Source organism: Colletotrichum karsti (genome assembly GCF_011947395.1).
Source record: "Colletotrichum karsti strain CkLH20 chromosome Unknown Scaffold9, whole genome shotgun sequence".
NCBI classification, from domain to species: domain Eukaryota; kingdom Fungi; phylum Ascomycota; class Sordariomycetes; order Glomerellales; family Glomerellaceae; genus Colletotrichum; species Colletotrichum karsti.
In genome coordinates, this window is record NW_024065909.1 from 359,539 (window position 1) to 384,877 (window position 25,339).

The 25,339-nt window shown below is 49.4% G+C and overlaps 6 protein-coding genes across 6 annotated transcripts; 4 read left to right on the forward strand and 2 right to left on the reverse strand.

Moving 5' to 3' along the window:
- Positions 1-1,105: 1,105 nt before the first annotated feature.
- Positions 1,106-1,633, forward strand: CkaCkLH20_03653 (uncharacterized protein; the record flags this gene model as incomplete). The annotated part of the gene is made up of 1 exon (XM_038886372.1): positions 1,106-1,633. One exon carries the CDS (start codon positions 1,106-1,108, stop codon positions 1,631-1,633), a length of 528 nt encoding a protein of 175 aa, XP_038748214.1.
- Positions 1,634-2,000: 367 nt separating this feature from the next.
- Positions 2,001-4,772, reverse strand: CkaCkLH20_03654 (uncharacterized protein; the record flags this gene model as incomplete). The annotated part of the gene is made up of 3 exons (XM_038886373.1): positions 2,001-2,174; positions 2,232-2,332; positions 4,118-4,772. The coding sequence occupies 3 exons, from the start codon at positions 4,770-4,772 to the stop codon at positions 2,001-2,003; spliced, it is 930 nt and encodes a 309-aa protein (XP_038748215.1).
- An 862-nt stretch (positions 4,773-5,634) lies between these two features.
- On the forward strand, positions 5,635-6,312 carry CkaCkLH20_03655 (uncharacterized protein; the record flags this gene model as incomplete). Its single annotated transcript, XM_038886374.1, has 2 exons — positions 5,635-6,098; positions 6,159-6,312. The coding sequence occupies 2 exons, from the start codon at positions 5,635-5,637 to the stop codon at positions 6,310-6,312; spliced, it is 618 nt and encodes a 205-aa protein (XP_038748216.1).
- A 440-nt stretch (positions 6,313-6,752) lies between these two features.
- Positions 6,753-7,576, reverse strand: CkaCkLH20_03656 (uncharacterized protein; the record flags this gene model as incomplete). The annotated part of the gene is made up of 2 exons (XM_038886375.1): positions 6,753-7,144; positions 7,198-7,576. The coding sequence occupies 2 exons, from the start codon at positions 7,574-7,576 to the stop codon at positions 6,753-6,755; spliced, it is 771 nt and encodes a 256-aa protein (XP_038748217.1).
- Positions 7,577-10,901: 3,325 nt separating this feature from the next.
- Positions 10,902-13,157, forward strand: CkaCkLH20_03657 (uncharacterized protein; the record flags this gene model as incomplete). Its single annotated transcript, XM_038886376.1, has 1 exon — positions 10,902-13,157. The coding sequence occupies one exon, from the start codon at positions 10,902-10,904 to the stop codon at positions 13,155-13,157; it is 2,256 nt and encodes a 751-aa protein (XP_038748218.1).
- A 523-nt stretch (positions 13,158-13,680) lies between these two features.
- CkaCkLH20_03658 (uncharacterized protein) lies at positions 13,681-23,405 on the forward strand (the record flags this gene model as incomplete). Its single annotated transcript, XM_038886377.1, has 11 exons — positions 13,681-14,166; positions 14,227-14,588; positions 16,990-17,284; positions 17,335-17,619; positions 17,666-19,230; positions 21,211-21,645; positions 21,702-21,940; positions 22,002-22,295; positions 22,670-22,735; positions 22,785-23,194; positions 23,277-23,405. 11 exons carry the CDS (start codon positions 13,681-13,683, stop codon positions 23,403-23,405), a joined length of 4,566 nt encoding a protein of 1,521 aa, XP_038748219.1.
- Between the last annotated feature and the right edge of the window lie 1,934 nt (positions 23,406-25,339).

Sequence of the window (25,339 nt, forward strand, 5' to 3'; positions counted from 1 at the left end):
AGCTCACGTTTTTGGCTCACAAGGCTTGTTTCCTGAGAATCTGATCATGTTCTCTGGCGTGTTGGAGGATGACGACTGTGATCGTGCAACTGCCGAGCGAGCACTGATGACTCTTGCATGTAGGTTCATGTTACCAACTGAGGCTCACAACGATTTTCCTGTAGGACGGGGGGTTTATATCACTGCACTCCATGCTACACCTCGATTGCGAACAACTTTTGCGGCCAAATGAAAATGCTATGGTATCGGAAAGTGGCGGTCCTTTTCCTGTGATCGGTTTCAGCTTCAAATGACTGCGGGACAGGACCCTTGTCAAATCGTCTCCTCCCTAGCCATCGGAATCGCGCACCGATGCCAGACCTTAACCTCAGACGAAAAGGCTTTCTACTGGGGCTTTCATCCCCATCTCTCCACGGTTCGTCTGATAGTGACAAAGAGGGCTTCCAGCCTCTTCACCCTCGATACACAACTATCTAAGCACTCGGCTGACCTCTGCCGATGCAATGAAGGCCATCCCTCTCTCTTACAGCTTTGCGTCTGCCGTTGAGCAGATCGCTATTCGCCTAAACTGTCATAAAATAAACAGCAATGCGAAGCTGTTTTTTCCATCAAAGCAAGGGTCCGAAAGCACTCTCTGCGGAAACCCCGAACCTCTACCGCATAGCCTTACGGGGCTCAAATTGCACGTACGAGTCAGCGTTTTCCTACCACAGCCAACCATCGGGACGGCCGACCCAGGCCGACCTTGCTAAGCATCAGTGCAGTGACATTAATAGAATGCGTTAAATGAAGGGCATCGCGGGCCCGCCAAGCCACACTCGCCCGGCGTAGTTGATGCTCTCTATTGACTGATTTTGACTTGTGCTCTGTCTGTATATAACGACATGGAGTATCCCGCACCTGTGATCTAGCCATTGACAACCGATCATCACATCAAAAACAATCTCTCGGTACCAAAAGGTCTTCCTCGCAAACACTCGTTTAATCAAAAGATATCACATCCCCCGCCAGATCATCAGCATCAGGGGTCCACCAAGGCACAGACAGAGCCTTTTCTACTACATACAAACTTCAACACCAAGCACACAATCGCACTCAGTTCACCATGCCTGCCATCTACAACACCCCTCTCAAACATCTTCTCGCCGCCCGCGATGGCGATGATGACGGTGACGGCGGCTTCCACATGCCCGGCGCAGTCATGGCCGTGATCATCGTCTGCGTTCTCGTCTTCGTCGGCGGCCTTGCCCTCTGCTGGTGCTGCTGCTGCCGTCGCAAGCGCAAGGGAAGCTCTGGCGGCAGCAAGGAAGACGGCAGCGGCAGCAAGGAAGACGGCAGCGGAAGCGGCAGCAACACGAAGTACGGCTTCGACCCGACGAAGTGGGTCAAGAAGGCCGTCAAGAAGGTCACGAAGAAGTTCAAGAAGATGTTCACCAAGAAGGCAAAGAAGGCCACCAAGAAGGAAGGCGGCGCCATGGCCAACCACTCTGTGCCTTACGGCCAGGGAACGCACCCCGGATACGGCGAGAACGAGCGCTCAACGGCATACGGTGGACATGGAGGTTACGACAGACTTGATGCCCGCGAGGAGGAGACGGTGGGAATGACCTCGCCTTACGCGACAAGGAACTGAGACGATGGGGCATATGCGATAGATAATGATGTTAATGAAGAGTTGCAATTGATTGATATAATTCACCGTCCGTACATTGCTTAAGTGACCCCTGTGTAAAGCAAAGAGAAAAATTGAAGTCTCAAAGTATAACCAGACTTCCACTTTTTAAGGGGGCAAACCTTCACTCGGGAGGGTTATGGGGCAGTTTTCACCACAACTAGACCCAATGAGTACTTATTAAACGCCTTTGAGGCCTCTATACTATTACTTTACTAAACTGCGATGGTTTCTACCTGTAGATGCATGCAACTGGTAGGATGACATTGCTGTCTTCCCTTTGTGCAAGATGACCGAAAGATCTCTAAAGTCTAAGACCTCCAAGACTTCACTTCTTGCCACCGCTGCTGTTCCCCTGGAAACCTTGGAACCAGGCGGGATTCTTGTATCCCTTGTTCTGTCCTCCTCCGCCCTGCTGTCCGGTGCTGGTTCCGCTAGCAGCGCTGCCTCCATACTGACTCCCGGCGCCATGGCCGCCGGAGCTCAGAGAGTAGCCGGCCTTCTATTATATCCACGTTGATTAGTTACGCATTTGACTTCGGATGTAGCTCCAACTTACGGCGTGACTGTCCTTGCTCTGGTAGCTAGGGTTAGAAGGGTCGTGGTAGTACAGGGGAGTTCTTTGGTTAGGGCCAGACATGGTTGCGGCGTTTTCAGGTGCTTTTGGAAGGTTAGTGGGTGAGTTGTTGTTTGGGTTGTTGTGGTTGATGGTTGGATGTTGATGTGATGCAGTGATGAAGAATTTTGGACTCCTGGATTTGCTCGTTCTTTTATATTCAGAGCATTTAACAGCCAGCCCAGTGACTGTTGACTGTTGAGGTTCGAGAAATGTCTCTTGGAATCTGGACCTGAGTATCCACGGTGAATTCTGACTTCACCAGAGCTGCATGTGATACACGAGTCGATGACCAGACAGCGATTCAGTTTGGGGTCCTCTCTATTCACCGTCCTGTTGATGTAATCTGCATAAAGTCTTCTTAAGGACAGCTTTCCCGTGCCCATATGACCGCGTGCCATGAACTAATACTATTCACCTCATTTCGATGTGCATATTATGACTATTCCAGATCACGGTAACAAGTCTCAATTCTCAAGTATATGGCCATAAAGTGAGAATACCTCTTTGAGCCTAGATATGAAAAAGCCTGATTCCAGGACTCGCCGGTGTTGAAAAGTACGAACGAGCTGAACGGCTCAGAAAGGAGGTGGGAACTTCACGAAAACGAAAGAAAGAGCTGCGTCGACTTGGGTGTCATATTCCCTCCATAGCGCCTTAGAATAAATCTGGGAGCATGTTTCTCCATCTGAATCACACCCTTTTCCACGAGGTAAGATTAGTATCTCGGTATCTCGTTAGACGTGGATTTGACCGAAAGCGCGCCGTAACGCTTTATTTTGGGAGTTATGCGTGCATGTAAACATCTTGAACATGTACATTGTTTCTGCAAACTCGAGCGAACTGAGGAGGCAATTTTTGGAACACACTACAACATTTTGATACAAGGGAATTTCTGGAGTTTTTGGCTGAAGTGTTTCCATCGTGCGCCTCCAATTTGGGTTGTTCCACATGAATTAGGCGTATCTACACGATGTATTGGGTGCAGATACATACGTGTACATGAACAAATATTCAAGTACCTGCCGAAAGATTCCTAACTAATGAACGCCCTGATATGCCCCCTCTAATCAAAAATTATGCTAGTATCACATGCATCCAATCTCCATTCTCTCGAAGCATCGATCTCAGTGTTGTCCGGATCTCCACCCCAATAGCCTCGTTGTCCCTCTGAAAACAACTCTTGGCGGATGATCCACGAGCGTGTCATTGTTTTTCGAGAAGGCATCGTAGTGTAAATCTCGTCCCCAATGTCGCGGCCCTCCTCCCCGAGGGCCTGTCGAAGCCAACCAGACCGTATCAATCTCTCCACATCCCAGAACATGTATCCACAGGCTCTCAGAGGCCTATACGAGTCATCCATCGCAATGTCAGATGGAAACGGCTCATCATCCAGGTATTCTGCATGGAACCATTCCCATATCCGTTCCATTGCGGAGTCGGACTTTGAATCATACCGAGTACTGAGGGTTAGGTTTTTCAATCCATCCGTGGCGCTTTCTCTGTACTTCATCGAGAAGAGTTGTTTATATGCTTCAAAGGCTTCATATAAAAACGTCGAGCTTTGGTGAATCACGCCCAGCTCGTCCAAGATCTTCTGTCGGTCCTCGAACTGGTTCGTATGTAGAAGTTTTCTGATGGTTCGCAGGCCACGAGACAGCAGCCACTCAACACGTCCATCCTCGGAGGCATAAGCATACTCTATTTCCCGGCAGCCCCAGTCAATATCATGTAGGACAGCATTGTTGAAGACTATAAAGCGTGGAAAGGCCTCGTGTCAGAAAATAAATCATCTCATAGGACGAAGCGCAGGAATCAATTGGACATACCCGTGCCAATGAGACAAAATAACGACTCATGAACACTTCCCAGCTGTTCAATCTCCCAAGGGGTGTACACTTGGAAGAAGGTCGCCCAATTTGCCCTGACCTCGAATGGTGGCCAAACAGTTTGAACAACGGGCGGAAACATGACACGATATGCCTCGAATCGATAAAGAGCTAATCGAATGCGACGAAGCTCGGCGCTTGACGGCGCTCCTTCGTGTCCTCTGTGAATGTACCGTTGAATGGTTTTCAGGAACTCCTCGGCAACGGCGTTTGCAAGGTCTCGGACGACGGCGTCGAGTTGAACCGCCGCGATGCCCTCCGAAAGAGTCCATTCGTGCGCTGTCTCGCCTTCGCGGTGGATAAGCCGCTGGATGGCGTCCGAAAGTTGAGGTTCTGCCAGGCTAGATTGACGAAGTTTGCGGGCGTCGATGATGCGAATGATCTCAGGCAGAAGCGTCGGGTCGAACTCCCGGTTGAGAACCGAGGTTACCAAAGGACCGGGGAACGAATGAAACGCGTGGTATAGTGCGCGACATGATGCGATAGCAGAAAGAAGACTCTGAAAATCGGAAGAGAATGAAAGAATGATTCTTAGAAGCTCAGGTGGAAGGCCTGATAGAAGAAGCTGGTTGGAGGAGTTCGCAAGGTCATCCATCTTCTGTTTCGAGACTGCAAATCAATATTCTCTTCCTTTAGCAGAAGCAAGGGAGTGTGTGATCAATGCAAGTTGGAAAGAAGTACCGAACATCTACTTATCTCATCTGAACTTGATACTCGGCTGGGGCGGCAGCTAAGGGAGAACATTTATTGGAGGCCCCTCTGGGCTTGTTGGGTCGGGGAATTCAGGTCTCAAGCCCTTGTTGGGGACATGGATGTTGGCGCCTAAATTGTGGCTTACTTTTGGCTTTTGCCCGCCATTTGAGTCTACGCCGAGATTTATATCAAGCAGTTGGCGCCTAAATTCAGGCGTTGTCATCTCCGGATCCCTGTTGACCTGGCCAACGCGAATGCAGTAACAGGGTCACATGTTTCCTGACACTACATTTAAGCGCGGATTGCACTAATCATTTGTTGATGGAGTGGGCGATGTGGATAGTCACGTCCCGCGCGGCTAGCCGTTGTGTGCTTGGGATTCCTTCATCCGCGGATCGACACTATGTCATGTTTGTATATCTACTTATCAGTATGTTACGTTAGGTTGCGGCACACGACTTTCATTCTAACCTGTTCCCGTAATCATGCCGCGCAGATCATCGTAGGGTCGCCAAGTTGGGCCAACACTCTTTTTTGAAACCAGCGCGTGCCTGTCTGAAAACCGTACCAACACGCAGTACGAGAATAGAATGGAATTCTCCCTCAACGATGAAATAGTATCACCGAAAAAGTATGTAAAGAGCCTGCCAAATACCCCCTTTACTGAGAGAAACCATGCAAAACCTCAACTCAACATCCTCTATCTTCTATCTCCTTTCTTCCTATCACCTTGGAAACTTCAGTTTTATCCAACGTCGTTGAATATGGGATCCTCAAGCTCTAAGCAGAAGCATGCCACCTGGGGCCCTGGTGGAAACCCTACGAAAGCACAGCAGCCAGGTGGATTTCCACCGGCCAACTCTCTTGCTGTGTCCTCTGTCACCCACACCGGAACCGCGCCCAAGTGGTGTGACAAGGGCTCATCTCAGCACAATGATTTCTACCGCAACAACACGCAGCATTTGAGGCAGAACGGCGCCCTTGATTCTCAAAGGATGCCACCGACATCGCCATTTCGTCAGCAGTACGAGGCTGGTAAAGACTTGGACCAGCTCGCTCAGGATCTAGATAATAAAGTCAAAGCCCACGGCAAAACAAAAGATCCGGTGGTGGCAAAGAAGCAAAAGAAACTGGGCAACCCGGACTACGGCGGGCAGCCGCTCGAGTCGCGTCAGTGGCATAACGGAGCAGCCGATCTCTTAGACGAATCCGGCCGTACCTGGAAAGCGTAAGTTGAGCAACTGTTCAAATATTAAATCACTGGCGTGCTGACTTTGTAACTTGGCAGAGCTGGCATTGAGAGACAAAAGACAGCTCAGAACTTCATTGGGTATGACAGCCTTCAAGGACACCACGGTCATCAAAAGCGCATCGCCAAGTGTAATCAGTCGGCAGAGAAAAGAGCTGAAAAGGCGGAATATCACCGAAAACAGGTCCCCTGATGTTTCGGCGGACGTTAGAAGGCGAGACGTTGATGAACCAATGTGGAAGGAATGTCTCGCTGGACGAGATACTTTGGGGAACCAGGTCATGGTAGTGAATAGGTAGCATAATTTTCTGGACTTATTGCCCGCCGGCAGAGCCTCCGGCGAAAAGTCGAATCAAGCACTTTGTCTTTCCGAGGTGGTTTTTAAAGTATTATATCCCTGGCTTCAGATCACATGGCATCATTGAGTCAAGACCCAACATATATGATAGCGAGAAAGAAACATGCCTAATCTGATGTATTCAGGTGATGTATATCGGCGCAAGTTATATCAAGTCCCGAACCAAACACAGATGCCAACTAATGATAGTTACCAGCTCACAAAACGGTATCTGAGAGGTTTGAATGACAGTTTCTTCAGCTCGATTGAAAACACGTTCCTGACGAAGAACTCATTTAAGCCCCCGTGTTGTAGTAAATCGACATGTCCTTGACGCGGAAGTTTGCGGTGGTAGCAGGGGGGCCAACACTCCAGCCCGGGTCTCCGCTGCTCCAATTGTTAAGTATCCAGGGACCGGCTGAGTTAGGCACATCAGAAGTAGTGCTCCAGACCTGCTGTCCGTCGATGAACCAGCGGACCAGACCCGGGGTCCAGTCTATGCGGTATTCGTGTTCAGCAGAGGTAGCATCAGAGGCCGGGGCGACAGTGTTGTAGGTCTTCTGGCCGTTTAGGTCGGCGTCCTGGTTCGTGAGCCAGACCCTGCGGGTTCCCTGGTTGCTGAGAGAGGCAGGGTCAGAGAGCCACTCAATGTCGATCTCTTGAGTTTCGTTCTTGTAGTAGAAGATGCCTGTGATATTGTTAACTACTTGACCCAGAGGACAAAGGAGGAATATAACTCACCATTGCAAACACCCTTCGGCTCGCTGAAGATAGCCACGGTGCGGACAGACGCGTACTTGATGTTGTCGACGACGGTGGTAACCTCTCCACCCGTGTACGGCTGGGAGGTCTGTCCACCTGGAACGACCAAGTTAAGGTAGCCGCCCGAGACATATGCGTTCTCAGCCCTGTAGGTATGAGTGCTCCCAATGTCCCAAGTGCTCTTGTACAAGCCATCTGGGAGAGATGTTCCGCTGGCGAAGTTGAAAAGAAGTCTGTTGGAGTATGAGTATCCGTTGACAACGTACTTTCCTCCGCTCTCTGTCGGGTTTGGTGAGCGGACCAGCGCAGAAACCTGGCTGGCTCCAGCGAAGAGAGTTGCAAGCGTAGTGAAATGCATTGTGAGGTATGAAACAGAGGACTGAGTTAAGTCGAAAGGCTTCTGATGAGGAATAAAGTCATAAGAAGCACTTCAAGGACACAACATGACTCCAACTACTTATAGCAATTTCTGATGAGCCCATATCTCATAAGCAATTAATTGCCAAGATCTGAGAGAAATTCTCGACTCGCAGAAGTCCGATACAATGGGAAACATGGTGTCAGTCTGGCTGAAAAGCGCGATGCAACCTCCTGCTTACACGAAGTCTCTAGGTCCGCTGACGATAGCCTCGCTGGGGGAAGGTGTAGAATATCCCTTGCAACGTCAGCCTAGACGCAGGGCGAAAATGCGAGTGAGCCAATGGGAGGTTTTGGCACAAGTTAAAAGATCACCCCCTTCGCGGATGATGCGGTCTGCCAAGTGATTCCAGCCGCTCAGCGGCATTTTACCCAGCGGCCATGTCCGCGGTCCGCAGCCGAGCCGACCGATTGAGGATCCAGACTATTGCTGCACCTCGGACTCAATGGTCCACCGTGGGCGAATGTGGTGCCGTTCTACGACCACAAGGCTATTAGCTCCATTGAAACATTCCCTTATTTCGGTTCGTGCCGCATGGCATGCAGCTGAAGGATCGCCAAGAACGAAGGCCCCAGTCCAAGTCGGGAAGGTCAGGACGCTATTCACTTAGTCACGCAATTATCAGCTACCCACCTACGAGACGGACAATAGTCAGAAGTCTAAAAAGTATGGAACTCGTGCATTAGGAGCCTTAAACTTCATTTATTACGTATTGTTAGTGGGTGTTGTGTTGTGTGGTCTGTCGTGACGTCCTGACTATGCTTAACACTTGGCTTCAGCCTGCGTCCAGTGTCTAAAACTTCAGAACTTTGATCTTGGCAGTCATCATTCTCATCCACGTCACCTTCAAAGCAGCTCTCTAGAGAGACATTCTCTATTCAATAGTTTGAAGAATGATGTCAGTCTGATTCATTCTTCGGGGTTCCAAGCTACGCTAGTTGTTCGCGTCAGTCAGTTGGATGGCCCGATTCGAATCGTTTGCTTGTCTCGTGAACCAACGATTCATTACCTTCTACACGCGGTGAAAGTCATTGAAACCCAATTAAGATATTTAAATTTTATAAAGTCGGACTCGTTCTCAAAGCGAGGTCCCGCAGTTGCCTGTAGCAATATGCGGTGTAGGGATGAAATCCTTCAATTAGTTCTGTCTATGAAGAACATTTTGAAATTACGCGAGTATGATTAAATGAAGTGGTGTCATATAGTTGACAACCAGTAACAAGAATCAGCATCCGGTATTTCACATCCACTCGTGTTTCCCCAGCTAACAGGTTACCATCATTCCGAGAAAACTCAACCCTCAACCACATTTGTCTCACTCATCTCCGCCACTTTTTCTGGCTGCAGTCCTGAGCAGTCGCCGCTCTAAACTGAGGCGACCCTGAGTATGTGACTAAGTACCTGAGCCTGTGCTCGAAGTTTCTGAGCAAGCCCCGCTGCATTACATAAGGTGACTATAATGCAAGCCCTGCTTGTATGCACTAGACTATTATGCAAGCATAATGCATAGCGGGGTGTTACGTCCGCTGCAATTGGTCACTGCAGGCGCGTACCTATATAGTGCAGAACAGGGAGCAATGTGTTACGGCCAGCTAACTGACAGTGAGGTGTTACGACCCGTTAGGCATAACCAACGAAGAACGCCCCACCAGGATACTGGGCGGCTATGACAGCACATTTGTATGAAGGATCACGGGAACACGCGGGGTTCCCTCGGACGGAAGAACTATGGTGCAAGTCACGTAACGATAAGATAAGAGATTAGATCCGTATGTTCAGGATACGGCATCCGTATCCCAGAAAGACGGAAGCCGTATGCCAAGGATACGGGAGCCGTACCAGGCAGATACGGCACCCAGCAATAAGGACTACTCAGGACTTGTATATAGGATGGACTTGAGTCCGCTCGAAGACAGACTTCCATAGCTCTTTAGCAATCAACTTATGATTATCACTCACGATACTTTTAGCTATACCTAAGTGACGATTACTCTATAACTCTTGTTGAGGACTTAACTGATCACTAAGACCTTTGAAGACCTATGATTACTCGACTAGACCTACGGAACGACTATTGACTGTTTACTGTTGTCAATCCCTAACTTACTGTTAACACAAACCCACTGTCAGTTAGCTGGCCGTAACAGATTGCTGTAATGAATGTGCTGGGGCAGCCTGATGAAAGACATATTTATAGATGAGGGAGTGTTAAGGTTAGCGAGATACTAGCTGTCACTTTGGTATTCCAACTGTTATAGTTACAACGGCAGTATAGTTGGGTTCATAGCAATGTTCAACGCGACCTTCTCCAAGGACAACAGCGCGGGTGACAGAACCAGGGGTACCCTCGCTTATATGAAACTCACCGCTTACAGTCATTACTCAGTTAACTACATATACAGGCCAGGATTGCCTTACAAGGGATAAACGCCAATCGTTTATATAGATCTACTGCAGGACCAGCAGATTACACTAAACAATATAACTAACTTTATCCTATATTTATTATGCTGCTATTGGCCATACTGATGATCTGTCAGCGGGTTAGAAGCTCTAGAGCAATATTATATTATCTATAGCACTAGAATTACATATCTAGAGTATGCATATAATATATATACTGTAGTACCTCTAAATATTTCAGTGTCGGATTTAAGGAAGAACATACCAACTTTGCTTTCTATTATTATCACTATTATTATAGATTGATTAACTAATATATACACTCATTTAATTATCCTCAATGTTAACTGTCTTATATACACTCTTGTGACTGTAACGACACAAGGATCTTCCGATAGAAGCAGAGATAATACAATAGGCCTTATGCATCCATTCTGAAAGCCTATATAGGTGCTAAGTGAACCCTCTATATATCAATCTTTCATCCCTAATGCGCTCATGCCCATATAACCGGATATCCAGTATCCGGCTTCATATCATGCAGCTAAGCGACCATAGCTTACGTCCGTATTAGTCATCTCCTCGCGCTCTCCGTTACAGTGACAACCCCATCACTGACGGTTGGTGGAACGGTCTATGAGTCTAGCCGGATTTGTCCCGTGCTGCGCGCCCTTTCTCAGTAGGCCAACGAGAGTCCACCAATTGGACCCATGCAACATACCCACCTATTTGTGCCCCTGACATTACTAAGTTTTATCCACCAGGCTGAGGTTTTGCCAAGAACCATGGGGCCTCCCTTTCCCCATGTGCTTGCCATCTAACAATCAGCGCGACGATCTTGAGGTTCTTTGAATCTTTCCCAATGGAGGCCGAACTTGCCAAACTACGTCGGCAACTCGAGGAAGAACAACATCGACGTGAGGAAGCTGATCGCCAACGCGAAGAAGAGCAACGCCGACGTGAGGAAGCTGATCGCCAACGAGAGGAGGAACAACAACGACGCGAGGAAGCTGAAGAGCTTGCAAAAGCGGCACAACCACAAACACTTCAAGCTTATCTCGAGGCTTGCCACTCCCTCAGCCTTGCTATTCAGATCGTCACTGACCGCTCCCTAACTACGCAAGGCGACATAACAAACCCGACCGGTCGAATTTTCCCTCGACGAATCATTCCGTGGGATGACTTTGCAACAGCCCAAGAAGGGATCTGGGCTCAGCTCCCGCCCGGAGCCTCTTTCTCCTCCCAGCCCCTCTTTCCATCTCAACATCAACTCGACTATGTGACAACTCTGCTCGGCCCAATCAGCAGCGAAATTGGGCTTCGGAACTTCGAGCGCGATACTGTCGAAAACATGGTGCAGAAGTTGATCGACGAGGCGTACAAGAATCCACGACTGCGAGACGATCTCGGCTTACAGGGAACCGTGACGTTCGAGAGCCATACGAACCTTGGCGAGACCGACGACAGCCTATCCGAACACTTGGATCGTATGTCCATCGAGAGGGACGACACTGGCCGACCGGCGTCAGCTTCGAAGTCGCCGAGCCGCAAGCCCCGGCGCAGGGCGAGGGGGAAGGGCAATCGGGCGGACCAGTTCTGCATATATCGCACCTCCGACGGCCGGAATATCCCTGCCCTGGCGATCGAGTATAAGGCGCCACATAAGCTGGGGCGTAACGAGGTCGTCACAGGTCTGGTGTCTGAAATTCAACCGGAACGCGACGTGATCAACAAAAACGGGGAAGGATTTGCGTTTGCATCGAAGGCGCTTGCCGCCGCCGTCGTCACCCAGCTCTTCTCGTACATGATTGGCAAGGGTATCCGGTATGGCTACGTGTGTACAGGAGAGGCCTTTGTCTTTCTCCATATTGCGGATGATCCCACCAGCGTTTACTATTATGTATGCGTGCCCAACTTGGACGTCCTGGACGACGACGACAACAGGCTTCATCACACAGCCGTCGCACAAGTCTTCGCCTTCATCATTCAGGCCCTTCGTGCCAAACCGCCTCCTCCATCCTGGTACGACGCGGCTGCAGCTCTCGATACTTGGGCTGTAGAATACGACGATATACTGAGAAATATCCCCGAATCCGTACGCAAGGAAGCTCGCACCTCTCCCTACAAGCCAAAACGGTGGCAAGGTTTCAAGCGCTCGCCGATTCAGACACGCTCTCGCTGCAAGCAACCTTACACCAACACGAGTCGCCGAGACGATAGCGACGACAACGAAGAAGAAGATACCCAGCCTTCACCAACTCCGAATCGATCTAACAAAACGGATGTCACACTATCAACGGGGCCAGACTTAGCCAGTGAACAGGGCCAACGTCGAGACGGGAAAGAAGGCCAAAGGAAGCAACACAGGATACAGGACCGCCCATACTGCACTTCGGAATGCCTCCGAGGATTGGCGTACAGCCTGCCAATGGATAAGGCCTGTCCAAATTTCCAAGATCATGGACACCAACACATTAAGCAAGAGCAATTCCTCCAGCTTGTCCGCACTCAGCTGGCGCAAGACCGCGGCCGTGATGCTGATGCCGTGCCGCTCTACTTGTCTGGTCGGATTGGAGCACTCTTCAAGGTGCGGTTGTCGTCTCACGGCTACACCCTTGTCGCCAAAGGCGTTGAGACAATTGATCTCAGCCGCCTTCAGCATGAGAATGACGTTTATAACCAACTGCAGCCCATCCAGGGGATATATATACCTGTATGCCTCGGCAGGGTAGATCTGGTCCTACCGTACTACTACGATAGTGGTGTCTTTATGCACTTCTTGTTTCTCAGCTGGGCTGGACTGCCTCTGTTCGAGACCATCCAACAAACTACTAAGGCCGACATCATTAAGAAGGTTACCACGGCTTATAAGGAAATCCACAAGCTGCAAATCCTTCACAGAGATGCAGAGCCGCGTAACATTGTGTATGAAGAAGAAAATGGCAAGGTTATGATTGTGGATTTTGAGCGAGCAGAGTTCCGCGGTCGTCAACCTCTCGGCGCACTCAGCCCTAATGCTTGGAATAAGAGGAAGCGAGGAGGGGCAAAGAAGCGACAAACGAATGATTTTACAAAAGAAGAGGAGTCTGTCATCCTGAGTGTCTCACGGCTGGTATGAGGTATCTAGGGCGTCTAGGTGTGCAGTCGGTTGGTTAACACTTGTGGTGGGCAAGTGGGTTTTCCTTGGTACTTGCAGTAGTGAAGGCACCAGGGGATTGTATTCTCTTCTAAACAACTCAGTAGGTTATAATTCCAGTTTTTCCCTTTCCTTTTACGCTGCATTATCTGACTGCTTTTTAGTTACTACCCGCTTTATTCAACCTCTTGTTAAGGCTGTTTCTTCTTCGTCGTTCTTTCCCCTCTTCCCAGGCTGCTCCTTCTCTTTCAAGGCCAGGCAGCTCTCAACGCTCCTCCTTCCAGCTGGCAATTTAGCATCCAGCCCCTTCTCTTCTCTTGCTCCTACATCACCAGCAGGAAAAAACCACCTGCTCTTCCTTCCTTACATCCCTCAAAACTGTCTTCATTACCCAGCTGAGCCAGCTGCTCTCACCTTCACACATACCGACCGCTCCCGACCACTAGGGAAGCATCCAAAGGCAAAGCTTCCTTCCCTAGGAACCACCAACCACCTCTCGGGCAAGATGTCTGCTGCTACGGCGAATCCCAAGCTATCAACTGACCAGAAGCCGGCCGAGGAGACGATACTTTGTTCTATCTGTCCTATGCTGGTCAAGCCTGGCATTCTCCCCCATGACGACCCCGACCACAACACCCTCAAAACCTTCATCGATCTCCTCAACACCACTGCCACTGAGAAGGAGCAACGTCTGAAGGTGTCTCCTTTCGGAGCAGTGGGCAACACCTTCGACTTCAGCGACCCCGCCAAGTGTCACCTTCCTAACGTCTGGCAGTTTACTGACCAGGCCGACCTTGCCCGCCTATACGACGCCGTTTTCCGCAGCGACAAACAGCCCGACTTCATCAAGGCCGCCAACCTCCAGATCTATATCTGGTTTCCCCAGCGTGGGCCCCAGCCCTCCAAAAAGCCTAACTTTCACCATCTGATCGACATCCGGAACTTCACCCTCCATGGCTGGTGTGGATGTCTCCCCCGCGACGACCCGAAGGTAAGTATGAATGATTAAGCTCTCCTTACATATCGTCACTGACACCTGTCATCTGTGTAGACGAGCCGTACCTTGGTCCTGACTACGGACCGCATACTTGAGGACTGCCCGCACTGGTCCAAGCACCCTGCCACGCCGGTCCCGCCCATACCTGGCAGCCACGCGGTGGCGTCCCATGGGCCTCCTCCCACCCGGATTGGCGTCATAAACAGCCACTTCCCCCACGGGGTGCTGTACCCACCTCCCCCGGAGGACCAGAACTCAAACATCGTCCCTCATCACATTTACGGTGGAATCCACTTGGACCATAGCCACGGACAGGCACTACCGCCCCCAGGCATGCTCTCGAATGACAAGCCCGCCTGGCCCGAGTCTCCTATTGTCCCCAGGAAGATTTACCTAAACTATTCGACATCGCAGAAGTAGGCCCGGCCGGTGGCCACGCCACAGGCTCTATCCAGTCTCGACGGTTAGATTCAGGCTAGAAGAATGCACAGCACGGAAGACCAACGGACACACTCACCGTCAGGAGGTTGACGAAGAGGTGAGGGGGCAGGGAGGAAACACCTCATGTGCATATTACATGAAGGGCGAAGTCCGCGGGGTCATAAGCACGGCAGCGATTTGCAGCCGGGAATGCAGTCTTTTATTAAGGGCTGGGAAGCCATCGCATGGCGAGGATGACAATGCTTTACAGGGGAGGGAATCACGCACACATGTATTACAATGCAATAGACCAAAGCATTAAGACCAAGTCATTCTTTACCATGACCCTAGTGAAGCGCGTGCCAGAAGTCACGTTCGAGTAGCTGACAGCTTCCAAGAAGGGCAAGGAAAAAAAGCGCAAACAAGTAGTGGAATTCCCTTTAGAATTTGAGACGGCCACTGTGACAAATGCTGTGCAGCCCGCACCGAATCTCAAAAAGGGGCGAGGTTAGGCTAGGGAAATACAGCGCGGGTTAGTCCTGAGTCTTTTCCCATAAGATGACGTCATGCTAACCTTATCGGTTCTGCCGCGAATCACCGCCTTCAGCAGGCACTTTAATAACGGCAGACGTCGCAGCTGTTTATGGCTGTGGATTACGGCTATTTTTGGCTCTGTAATATTTTGGCATGAGAGCGCTTCCACAGTGCAAAGGTGATGCACCTCATTCCCGAAGAGGCGCAGTGGGCGGCGTGGAGGGTTGCCGTCGGACAGCTGATGAACGTTTCTTCCATCTACCTCTGCATCGACCGACGTTTCCACTATGGCGAGCTCCGCCTTAGCCGGCTGAACAAGATCTACTTCTTCTAGAAGAGACCGCTCCGCAGCTACATGTCTCGCTGGAACCAGTACGGCTTATTCATCCACGATAACTTCGCGCTGCTGGCTACCTCGACCGTTTATATTGCTGTCGTCCTGACGGCGATGCAAGTCGGGCTTGCGACGGAGGCCCTCCAGAACAACCAGGCCTTCCAGTCAGCGTCCTACGGCTTCACCGTGTTCTCGATAGTTGGGCCGCTGGTTGCCGCTGCTCTTGTTGTTGTCGTGTTTTGCTACAGTACCCATTCGTTGGCAATTGGGTGGCCACACTGCACTACAGCAGGCGAAGGCTAGGGCGGATTCGGGGTCGGTAGCCTTCATGTTGTCAGCGAGGTTGGCCACCTCAAGTGGCGAGGGTTAGGGCGGCGCGTTCATGGTACGGCGAGCGGCAGCCGGGATCCCTGGGGCATTAAGTTAGATGTACCTAGACTATATACAGTAAAGTGGAAAATCATTCTTGTGGAGGACCGCGACACGTTACGTGAAGATGTAGCCGGCGGCAAGTTGTGTATAACAGCCGAGCTATGCTGCCATCATCACTGGGCGCCACAACGGTAACTGCTTTGTGGCTTGCATGGTGCTGAAACACAAGCTGTGCAATAGAGACTCCTGATTGCCTGCCGAGGCGGCGAACCCGAGTTAATTGGATGCTGATGCCCTATCATCGTCGGCCTCAATTAGGCCCCAACCTGCTTCGCATGCCGCGATAAGCGCTGGAATCAGCTCCGACTTGTCCTACCTGGGACCCCCGGGTGGCCTATGAGACTGCCTTGCTCGAGGCGGTGCGAAGCCGGATGTTGCTGAGTGATCCGTCATCGACCCTCCCAAAATATTATTGAGCTGTTAGTGCTGGCGGGCGCCCTAAACGGGCCGGTACGGATCGCCTGCTAGCTTCCTGCGTGGGTGTTTCCCTCGTGCCCGAGCGCGTGGAGGCCACACTGATCACTCCTGCACATAATCATGGCGCCGTATTTTTGCTGACCAATCTACGGCGCTGTCTGGCTTCTTAATGAGGCGCATAAAGCTGTGTGTCAACCCTGGCTGACTTCAGGCCCTGGCGAGTGGACGACGTGCTCAAAACCCCTCATTTGGCCCCGCGCAAACAAGCTGGGCGTGGTTCAATTCCAGGTAGTAACACGCGCGCACCTTCAGCCAATGCTGCTTACTGACACTCTCAAGCTCGTCTGGCTGATGTTGATTTCTCCATCGTCACCGTATGGTCTGGCTGCAACCCGAGCGAAGCGGAGTGTATCTGCTGAAGCGCCGTGATGATTTCTCTCGCACTTGCAACCTGGCCGTCATGGGCTTTGTGGATAGCCACAACTGCCGCACTGCTCTTTACAGCGCACCGATCCGTCGCCCCATTCATTGCCAGGCTCAAGCCTGGTCAGCGGAATGCACGCGCCGACGGCCTCGATATCGTCTACGATCCATCGAAGAACCAAACTGCAGTCAACCCTCAATTCGAGTGAGGAGCCTCCGCTCACAGACGAATTTCTCAACAACTGACCTCTTTACAGGATTGTCGCTGTCCACGGTCTGGGCGCGCATCCCGAGCATACCTGGGAGGGCAAACCAATCGATAAAGTCAAGCCAAAAGTTCACCTCCTTCGAGACCTGCTCCCACGCGCCTTCCCGACCGCAAGAATTCTGTCCTTTTCGTATAACTCTGACTGGCTGGTGGATGCGCCCGAGAAAACGGCACAGCAGATCGGTCATAGACTGGCGGAGAGACTTGCCGAACATCGGGGCGAAGCGTTACGCCTTCCCATCATCTTCATTGGGCATAGCTTCGGCGGTATCGTCATCAAACAGGTACGGCCACCGTTGGACATCTTCTGCTCTTTATTGAAAGCATGGCACAGGCTCTTTGCGTGATGGCCGGGCCTTCGAGTATCCTGGAGGACACATGCGGCATCATCTTCCTCGGAACCCCTCACCAAGGGTCATCACTGTCTATCGCGGCATCTCTCCTGGGAAAGCTGACCGCCTTGCTCGGCTCTAACACAGCACTGCTCCTCACCCTACAAAGCAATCACAACCAACTGTCAGACCTGGAAGACAACTTTCGGCGTGTCGCTGCTGACAAGCAAATTACATCGTTTTACGAGACGAAGCCTACGTTTTATCTGGGATTTTCCATCGGCTGCGTAAGTCTGCCGTCTCACTGCGTTGAACTTTCCTAATTCCACGCAGATTGTCAACAGAGAGTCGGCCAGAGGCTTTGCAAAAGATCCTGTCAGTATAGACACAGATCACGCGGGGCTCAATAAGTTCAATAGTCCAGCCCACCCCGGATTCAAAGCAATCAAGACGGTCATTGAGAAGCTTCGCGCCAAGCCCCTGATTCAGCAGGCCGACGACGTCTTACTTGAGAAGCAATACACAAGCGAAAAGCTCAAGATTGAGCGGCTATCAGGAGAAGAGTTGTCAATGGATCAATGCTATATCAACCTCGCCATCGTGGAGCAGGTCCAAGCGAAGATGTCTGCGCGAGACGACCTGGAAGCGAAAAGCTCTGCGCCAAAGTCATCGCCATTCTCGCTGCTTGCGCGAATCAATCTTGAGACATCATCAGATCACAGTCAAGTCCAGTTGAAAGACATCTTTAGTCAGCGCAAAAGATCCGACGGGAAGGAAATCTTGCCCAGGAGGGTCTTGATTCGCGGACGCGCTGGGGTAGGCAAGACCACCCTATGCAAGAAGATGGTTTACGAATTTGTCAGCGGCGGAATGTGGCGCGATCTATTCGACCGTGTGCTCTGGGTGCCTCTGAGGAACTTGAAGGAACGACCAGCCCCCGGATATAACCTGGAGAGATTTCTCTTTGATGAGTTCTTCCGGCTTCAAGGAGACGAATCAGGCAAGGTCTTTGCTAAGGAGACGAGCGAGGGGTTAAAGCACAATCGAACGCTGTTTATTCTCGATGGATGGGATGAAGTGAATGAGATGGCCACCGCAAAATCTGACATGTCCCGTTTCCTATGCGACGAGCTACTCCGCCAACCAAACATCATCATCACGTCGCGGCCACACGCTAGCATTCCCACTCGAGACCAGCCTATTGACCTGGAGCTGGAAACAATAGGATTCAACCCGACGCAAGTGGACTTATACATCGAGAAAACGCATGAGAAGACGGATACAAAGAAGGTGGACGAGATCAAGAATTTCCTGCAACGCCACGAAATTGTCAGAAGTCTCGTCCGGATACCCATACAGCTGGATGCTTTCTGCTATTGTTGGGATGACAACAATTACAGCAACAACAAAGTCGAAACTATGACAGCGCTCTACCAAGCCATTCAAACAAGCCTGTGGAGGAAAGACATTCCACGGCTGGGAGAGGAGCACGGGGTACTCACCACTCAGATCAACGGACTGAAACGCAGTGACCAAGTCCTTATCGAGAGGGACGTAAGAGAAGAAATCAATTTCCTTGGGCATCTTGCTTTCGACGGACTAGTGGCCGATAGGCTAGAGTTCGATTGGGGCGACATTAACAGGACATGGGCCAAGGAGGTTAAACCCGACAGAATTCGTTCGCCTAGCAATACCCTACCATGCCTCTCTTTTCTGCGGACTTCAGATCCCTCAGCCAAGTCCACTGACCGAACCTATCACTTCATTCACTTGACATTTCAGGAGTACTTCGCAGCCCGATACTTCGTGGGGCAGTGGAATGCCCACCAATCACCTGAGCCTAGTAAAGAGCAAATCACCCCTCTTAGGTTTCTCCGTGAACACAAGTACGACGCACGGTATAACGTCATGTGGCGCTTCGTCGCTAGGCTTTTGGATGAAAAGGAGAAGGCGGGTTCTTTCTTCAAGGAAATTAAAAAAGAGCCTGTCGATGTTTTGGGGCCGGCACACCAACGGCTTATTATATACTGCTTAAATGAGGTACTCAAGTTGCCGCAGGGTCTTTAGGAGCAGAGGGAAGAAAAGCTATTCTAATAGTTACTCTTTAAGAGGGACTTCATAGAATTATTAAAATTTGCAAGAGAATTAGAGATTCCAGATAAAGTATTGAGTCGCGCTTTAAAAGCTTCTAGAGATAAGACTATCTTCTTAGACGCATTGAGGGATTCTCAGAAGTAGTTATTAGACGCAATAGTGGCCGCACTTATAGAACTCCTTAAGGATAATAACAGCTATATATAAAGGTCTACCGCTAGAGCTCTAGGTAAGTAGTTAATATTATTAGACGTAGTTATAGCTATCCTTATTAAACTCTTTAAGCATAAGGATAGTAATATATAAATATCTACTACTAATACTCTAGGTAAGATATTAACGTTATTAGATATAACTATAGCTACCCTTATAGAACTCTTTAAGAATAAGAATAGCTATATATAATCTTCTATTACTAAAGCTTTAAGTAAGTAGTTAATATTATTAAATATAGCTATAGTTAGCTTTATAGAACTTATTAAAGATAAGAATAGCTATATATAAGAGTTTACTATTAATACTTTAAGTAAATAGTAAATATTATTAAATATAGCTATAGTTATTATTATAAAACTCTTTAAGAATAAGAATAGTAATATATAAAGGTCTACTATTAATACTCTAGGTAAATAGTTAATACTTTTAGATATAGCTATTATTACTCTTATAGAACTCTTTAAAAATAAATACTAATATATATAATTATTTACTATTTATACTCTAGTTAACTAGTTAATATTATTAGATATAATAATAGTTAGCCTTATAGAACTCTTTAAAGATAAGTATTAATATATATAATTATCTATTATTTATACTCTAATTAATTAGTTAATACTATTAGATATAACTATAACCTCCCTTATAGAACTCTTTAAGAATAAGAGTAGCTATATATAATCTTCTACTATTTAAGCTTTAGGCTAGTAGTTAATATTATTAGATATAGCTATAGTAGCCCTTATAAAACTCTTTAAAGATAAGTACTAATATATATAATTATCTACTATTTATACTCTAGTTAACTAGTTAACGCTATTAGATATAACTATAACCTCTTTTATAGAACTCTTTAAGGATGAAGATAGTAATATATAATAGTCTACTATTAGAGCTATAGGTAAATAGTTAACGTTACTAATAGTAGCTATAGCTACCCTTATAGAAGTTCTTAAGTATAAAGTTAGCTATATATAAAGGTCTACTACTAAAGCTCTAAGTAAATAGTTAATATTATTAAATATAGCTATAGTTACCCTTATAAAACTCTTTAAAAATAAGTACTAATATATATAATTATCTACTATTTATACTTTAGTTAACTAGTTAATACTATTAAATATAACTATAACCTCTCTTATAGAACTCTTTAAGAATAAGGATAGTAATATATAAAAGTTTACTCTCTAAAACTAAGAGACGGCTGGATGGCCGCTTTTTTAGGCGGGTTTTGTCGCCGAATTCAGCGGAACATCTGCCAGAAATCTGTCGCCGCTTTAACCCAGCTGATGTGCCCCACCACGCGCCATGTCCTGTCCCGTCCAGAGGCTTGTACCCCGAGGTACTGCCCAAGGTATCTCAGCCACGCCATTTGAACCGCCCTGCTCTCTGTCGACCATCTTCTCGATCACTCTGGCTTCTCTTGCTTTCCACATAGCCGCTCATAAACAGCCAGAAATGGCTGCCTCCTTACATTACATAAACTGCGGTTGCTGCTCTCTTCCTGCAGATTTTCTTCTCGAATTTCTGCCTTCTGCAGTCTCTTAACAAGGCCACATTCCAAGTTTCAACTGCGTCCTTGTCGCCAGCCCAACAGTACCAGCTCCTCCCCTCCATGTCGAAATGTCACCGCGACAGCGCAGATACACGGATGCGTACGATTCTGATGCTTCATTCTCGCCCGACGATGATTGCGACGTTCCCGACCGGAAAGATGGCCTAGACAACGTTCCAAGCGACGTCGAGGCCTTCTGCGAAGATGACGATGCCAAAACCATCTGTGGAGAGGACGAGGACGACGCCGACGATGCCGACGGAACCCTCCACGAAGACGATGACTTCGACGTGGAAGACCAGGTTATGCTCTTCGACGGCAATGTCCACCCACCTGAATATTGGCTGCGCGAGCTAGAGAACTTCAACGAGGATGCCTTCGCTTGTCAAGATTACAGCCCCGGGACGAAGTTGCTCCTTGACGCCGTGGAGGAACAGTGGCACCAGTGCGGCCTACCGAATTTTGTGCACGTTATGGCCACTGACACGTCTTTCCGCACAGGTATTGCAATGTCATCAAGCGCGATGTCCAACAGTGCTACGCGACCATCTCTACTAGACTTCTGCACACCTTCTTCGACTGGTTCCTGAGTCAGAAGGTCGGAAAGGATGGCAGGAAGAAACGCGGAATAAAGAAGAAGAGCTCATTGGGCACATATTGGAAAGTCTTCAGGCTAGTCTACGAGAGAGCCATGTGCGACAAAGTTGACCCAAAGTTGAACCGCAGCATGCATAGGGAAGGTATCCTTCCCCACCCAGAATCAGTCCCAGCACTAACCAACTCAGGTTCTACGATCTTTAGCGAAGAAGCACGGTCTGAACGAACAGCGGCGAGCCAATCGATGCATGACGATTGATGACCTCAGGCAGCAGATCGAGACCACGCTTAGTACGACGAAGAAGTCATTCAAGCTCGGAGAACTACGCATCCTCGCCGTGCTCTTTCTCCTCCTGCTTGCTCCCGCCGGCTCCAGGCCAAAAGCGACGTTGGACCTGCGATTCAAGGATGTCAAGGTCGCTTTAGCAAGAGATCCGGAAGGCGGGCCACACAAACTGCTTCTTCGGTTCACTCCGGAGTTTACCAAAACCTACTTAGGTGAGAAGGAACAGTAGGGGTGCTTCTTGTGTAATGCAACCGCGCGGTCAGCTGACGTTTTAGGAAAACATACACGATTCCCGAGACCATGTTCGATCCGTCCTTGCTCTTGAGCCCCCATGTTTTCCTTCTGGGCATCCTCTTTCGACACCGAGCATTCCGTGCTCCGAGCCTTACATCACCGCATCACCTTCGCAACCTCGACATTCATCCTGGTGAGCGAGAGCTTCCACTGCCCCTGAGGGAAGACCTCAGCGAAACCTATATCTTCCGTCGAGCTGTTGAGACGTTGACGGGCTATCAAATTTCCCCCAACGAACGCATATCCTCCGGCATGATGGCAGCCTGAATCAAGAGGATCGGCGAAATTCTAGGCTTCGAGTATCCTACGATAGCTTACAATCTGCGCTACAATGCGGCCAACGCGTTTGACCAGAGCGGTCCGTCATGTACAGCCCTCCGTGCGAACTATGCTAACTCTATTTGCAGTCGACGTCAGCGAGGCGCTGAGAAACTTGGCCATGGGACACGCCAACTCCGATCCTTTCCAGAGGCACTATCTCGGGCGGAACATCTCCGCTGATCTTTGGGGCATACTTCGCGGACAAAAGCCACAGCAGGCACTTCTCAAACAGTCTTGCAGCATTGGTCACTCCATATCCCAGCGCCGTCCCATCGATCTCACGGCAGAGCAGTCTGCCTCTGTGGTGACGCATCCGACCATCAGAAGTCTGACGAAAGCTGCCATGGGACTACCTCTAGGTTCCCAACAGTACAAAGATACTAAACGAGCTATACGAAACGAAAAGCAGAGGCTCAAGAGAGAGCTGAAACAGAGTATTAGAGATGAGTGGACCGATGAGCAGGCCACTGACGACATCGAGCGCCAAATTCACGGCGTTGGATTTTCCGAACCCTCGACTGGAGATTTCAGTCGCCCTCAGCGACCGGCACAGAAGCGATTGCTCACAAAGCTCACAGCCCCAATTGTCCCGACACTGGAAGGGCAGTATACTCGCAGAGATGATGCCATCCAAGCAGTGTCTGCATACTGTCTTGTTCAAGAAGGTTGTGCCATACGCCAGCTCCACCAAAGGCCAAAAGAGGTGAACGTTCCTCCTTCGCCAGGCCACCCACGAGAGGGCAGTCCCTTATACGAAGCTACCCTGTCCGTTTTTGTTGCTGATCAGAAAGAGCGGCCACGGCGATGCTTCGTATGTATTGGTCAAGCCTTGTGTCTGCCCGCAGATGACGAACAGCGGTTGAGCGAACTTGTCCATGAGTTTTATACCCCTAATGACTTGACGAAACACTTCAAACGTAAGCACCTTTCCAAAGTTGCAGACTGTGATCAGGTAGACTGCAAGGTTTGCGACATGGCTCTCAACAACAAGATGCATTTCCAGCGTCATGCCCACGAAATTCACGGGACCGTGTCATGAGCGTGTGCCATGTCACAAAGCAGAAGTCGCCAGGAAGATGATGCTGTTTGGGGTGAAGCTGACACGAAACCGACATCACTCAACTGTGACTACCCAAGCGTGATGCCTCGACTGTCGGGTGGTGCAGCAATTCGCAGATTGTCATAATTGTATGATTCTGTGGCTATCAGAGATGCGTCTCGGTAAAGCAGCAGCAGCGCCATATCAGTACGACAACGACCGCAGGTGTCTTTGGGTTTTTGGTGCTTGACGCGATTAGCTGTGTGTATTTATGTCTAGATTCTCAATACAATCAGTATTTCCCAGTCTTTCTCTGCTTCATCTGGTCGGAGTGCCCCAGCAAAACGCCATGTCTGGCTCCAACACAGTCTGCGAACCGCTGCTCCTGAGCCTTCCCATTTCCCTTCTACCTGCAACATGTTTACAAGCGTTGCAAACCGGTTGCTTTCATTCTCTATTCTTTCCGCCGCTCCTTATTTCCTCTCTTGCCACTCGCATCTTCGGGAGCAAGGCTGAAATGGGTAACCACATCTTTGCCCTGATTCTCTCATTTTCATCGTCGTGATTATACGCACATCACCAAGAAGCATACTAAACGCATACAGACATAGAGGAGAAATCTTTCGTCATGGACCCAACGAAGATACTAGTGCTTCGATATCCCGAGTGAAGCCAACGGCACTGCTACCATCCCACATACCTGTTGTGACACAGAAGATCGAATGTGACGCCTCCCGATACTTTTCAGGCAGCCTCGGTTGCTGCCCCTATTCCGCTGTTGGCATACCTTGCTCGATCTGTAGCAACTCGTTTCAAGGCATCTCCCATTCGGTCCGATTTACAAAACGGGGTCTAAGATATCACTTGATCACTGCATGTTCTGCGTGGCGGGAGCTTCAAGGCCTTAGGCTTCCATGTGAGTACGCCCCACGCTACGCGGAAACCATGCCTATTGAGTATCACCTGAGCAAAAGGGGTTTAGATCAATCCGGAGATACCTCTTCTTGGGCCTCACGATGGTTTCTCTCTCCAGGCGGGAGGCGTGGTACTGCGGCCGCCAGTCGGCGACTCCGAATTTTATGCTGGTCACGAGGACAAGCTCGATCTCCAGGTCACACCTTCGCCCTCAGTAATCTCTTTCAGTGGGCGCAGCAATTACGAGCCAGATCCCAAGAAGGGTTAAGAAGTGGTGATCATGATCCCGGGTATCATTCACGAAAGCAGACGGAACCATCAGCAGTCTGGCGGAGACGTTGAGTATGGCATGGTATAGCAACCCTACATACTGGTCAAGGCATATCTATATAATGTGAGGAGAAGACGTCTTCAATTCTACTTGAGCATTGCTTACAACTCTTCATATTTCATTAACTCAATCATCTGCAGCCAGCAGTCGACCGAAGACGACCCAATGTCTCTATTATCGCCATCGTCTGTGATCACATTACTAAGAGAGACCTGATGCGGCGTGATGTCTACTAGTATCTGTCGAGCCGTCTTGCTACAAAGCATTTCTGAAGAAACAACAGTCCCTGGCTCCGAGCAACAGTTGGGTGACTCAGAAGACGAAGCTGAGCCTGAAGTCACTGCTGAACCCATTTC